The 3,456-nt window shown below is 50.2% G+C and overlaps 1 protein-coding gene across 1 annotated transcript; it reads right to left on the bottom strand.

Moving 5' to 3' along the window:
* Nucleotides 1-748: 748 nt before the first annotated feature.
* Nucleotides 749-1,519, bottom strand: LOC120846742 (the record flags this gene model as incomplete). Its single annotated transcript, XM_040218608.1, has 1 exon — nucleotides 749-1,519. A coding segment is annotated over exon 1 (771 nt), but the record flags the coding sequence as incomplete, so codon positions are not given.
* Between the last annotated feature and the right edge of the window lie 1,937 nt (nucleotides 1,520-3,456).

The raw sequence follows: 3,456 nt of genomic DNA, 5'->3' as shown, positions 1-3,456 counted from the left end.
CTGCGCCTTCGACGAAATGTCCAAGGATGGGGGCAGAGGTCAATGCTATTTTTAAGGACTCGAACGAGTCCTGCTGTTCCTTGGTCCACTGAAAGCGTACACCATTCCTTAGTAAATTATTGAGAGGCTCCGCGATGTCAGAGAAACCACAAATAAATTTTCGAAAATAAGTACATAATCCTAGGAAGACCCGGACATCTTTCACTTTCAGTGGTACAGGAAATTCAGCCACAGCTCGGAGTTTGTCGGGATCTGGGCTGATGCCAGAAGCACTGACGAGATGACCCAGTACTTTGATTTGTGGAGCGGCAAACGTACATTTCTTGGAATTAAGTTGTAGACCGGCGGCTCGGAAACACTGCAGGACCATACGCAGCCGGTGTAGGTGCTCGTCGAAAGTCGGGGCGAACACGACGACGTCGTCGAGGTAGCACAGAGAGATGTTCCACGTAAGGCCGCGTAGTAGAGAGTCCATCATACGCTCAAAGGTGGCTGGAGCGTTGCAAAGTCCAAATGGCATCACATTAAAGTGATACAGGCCAGTTGAAGTAGTGAATGCGGTTTTGGGCTTGTCGTGACTGGCGACAGGAATTTGCCAGTAACCACTTCGGAGGTCCATGGAAGAGAAATATGAAGACCCTTGGAGCGTATCAAGAGTGTCGTCAATTCTGGGCAGTGGATAAACATCCTTTTTTGTGACTTTGTTTAGTTTGCGGTAATCAATGCAGAAACGCCAATAGCCGTCTTTCTTCTTAACAAGAACAACGGGTGAAGACCATGGACTAGAAGATGGTTCGATTACTTTCTTTTGGAGCATATCATCTATGTGTGTCTGAATTATTCGGCGTTCGGATGGGGAAACTCTGTACGGTCGGCTTCGAACGGGTGATGAATCGCCAGTATCAATTCGGTGCTCTATAAGCGAAGTTTGCGGCAACTTTCCGGGGTTAATGTCAAAAAGGGTTTCGTAGTCTACAAGGAGACGGGCTAATATATGTCGTTGGGTCAGTGGTAGGCGGGGGTCGATCATTTTTTCCACGTGCTTGCTGAAATCAGGTGGTGTAGGGAGCGCGTCTGAAGTGGTGGGGAGGAGACTGGCAAATTGGTGATGCACTGTTGAGTGCATTGTAGCGACACGACTTCCGGAAGGAACGATTTGGGCTTCGGAAGAACAGTTGGTTACCCATAACTGAAGTTTTCCACTCGTGAGTGTAGCAAGCGAATAGGGAACGATTATGCCCTTGGTCACGAGCTGCGTAGAGATGGGTTCAATGAGACCAGAAGTTGATGCGGTGGGTAGGGTGGGTACGAGAGTGGCGACAGCGGCAGAGTACGGAGGCAGCAGTATGTCAGTGTCGGCTACCAGGGTGACGAGCGAACCATCAGCAGCAACCTCGGCAGTATCAGAAGAGTTGAGATGCAATTCACGGCTGGCACAGTCAATGAATGCTTCTGTTGAAGACAGAAAGTCCCATCCCAGGATGATGTCGGCGATGCAGGTAGGAAGCACTATGAACATAACAACGTAACGGTTGTTACCAATCCGGATTGTAAGGGTGCAGTATCCAAGGGGGGGAACCAAATCGCCATTGCCCATGCGCATCAAGTGTCCTTGCAACGGCGGAGTAAGTACTGCGTGCAGACGACGGCGGATGTGTTCAGGAATGCACGACTTTGCGGCTCCTGTATCGACTAAGGCGGTGAAGTTGTGATTTCTAATTTTGAGTACAATTGATGTTGATCCTAAATAAGGAGGATTTGCGGATAGTGGCGAGTGTGCAGCCTGACCTCCAACGTAGCTGCAGACCGCTTTATGTAGTTTGACTGTTGGGAAGGTCCGGGAGCGTCGGTGGTGAAGGGTGATACAGAACGGCGTCGTGGCGGGTACGGCGATGATGGGCGGCCACGTCGTGGCGGTGGGGAACGTTCGGGGCTGTGAGAGGGACGGCGACTGTCTGGAAATTGTTCGTGACCGGGGGGAGTGGACGTGTGGGAACGTGAAGAAAATTCGTCGATGGGCGGAGTGCGATGAGTAGCATGGTAGTCAGTATAGTCTGTGGAGTATACACGGCCGGTCGGCGAGGTGCGAGCCGTGTTGTTAAGTCGACGGCGACAATATCGAAGGATGTGTCCTGGTGTGTGACAATAATAACACACAGGTCGCTGATCTGGCGTTCGCCAGATGTTGGTCCTTGGTTGTGGTTGTGTCCATGGAGGGGTTGGTGCGGCATACGTGGCAGGGATGGATTGATAAGCGCAGATCGAAGTTGGGACGGGTGCTACTGGTGCGTAAGGAGAGGCTGCTGGCGTGACGTGCCCCAGAGCAGCGCGCAGTTCGCTTTGAATTACGTCCTTTATGCCACGTACGTCAGTATTTGTTTGATGTTCGTCACTAGACGGTTGTAGCTGTGCGACGAAGGTACGAAGCTTCTCGCGTATTATGGTGCGGATGGGCGAAGCAAGGTTTGTGTCGGGAGTTGTTACCTGGGACACTTCAGGGAGTCGCTCGAATGGTTTTTTGGAGATCCGTGCGCTATCGAGCTCTTCGTACTGTCGGCATTCCGCTATCAAGCGCTCTGTTGTAGCAGGTGCTTTCGGAGCCACGACGGAGAAGAGCTCTTGCGAAATGCCCTTGAAGAGGTGTCGAATTTTCTCGTCTTCGGCCATTTCAGCATCAACTCGGCGGCACAAACGGAGGACGTCCTCAATGTACGCTGTTGATGTTTCTGTGGGCCTTTGATAGCGGCGCGATAGTTGGTCGCGCACTTGCTGCTTCCGGTGCTGGGGTTTGCCAAACACATCGGCGAATGCTGTTTTGAAGCCTTCCCAGGAATTGATGGTTTCTTCGTGATTGTCGAACCAGCGAAGTGCTGTGTCTTTTAGAAAAAAAACAGCATTCGCGAGCTTAAAGCTGTCGTCCCAGTGGTTGTAGTGGCTGACCCGTTCATAGTTCTTTAACCAATCGTCGACGTCGGCGTCCGGAGATCCGTCGAAGATCTGGGGGTCGCGCTGCCGATGTTTGACCACGGGCGCTGTAGTGTTCGTGGGACGGCTAGCGTTGCCCGCTTCTTCTGGCATATTGACTTGCGCAGGTCGTCTGCTGCGTAGCTCCAGAATTGATAACGGTTAGAAGAGAGGCGGAAGAACGATAGCACCTCCACCAACCTGTGAGGCAACGATATGCAGGTTTAATCAGATGATCGGAGGATTGTAGATGACGGTCAGTGCCGCAGCGCAGCCAGGCGAAGTCAGTCTGAATCGAATCGCGCGGGCACTCTGCGGCCGACACTTGAGCGCGCCACTCGCGCCACGTCGTCGTCTTTCCTAACAATATATATATATATATATATATATATATATATATATATATATATATATATATATATATATATATATATATATATATATATATATATATATATATATATATATATATTTTTTTTTTTTTTTTTTTTT

This window comes from Ixodes scapularis, unplaced genomic scaffold (assembly GCF_016920785.2).
Source record: "Ixodes scapularis isolate PalLabHiFi unplaced genomic scaffold, ASM1692078v2 PGA_scaffold4__175_contigs__length_147842914, whole genome shotgun sequence".
Classification (NCBI taxonomy): Eukaryota; Metazoa; Arthropoda; class Arachnida; order Ixodida; family Ixodidae; genus Ixodes; species Ixodes scapularis.
Note: the sequence above shows the minus strand (reverse complement) of the source record. Positions and strands in the feature narration are given on the sequence as shown.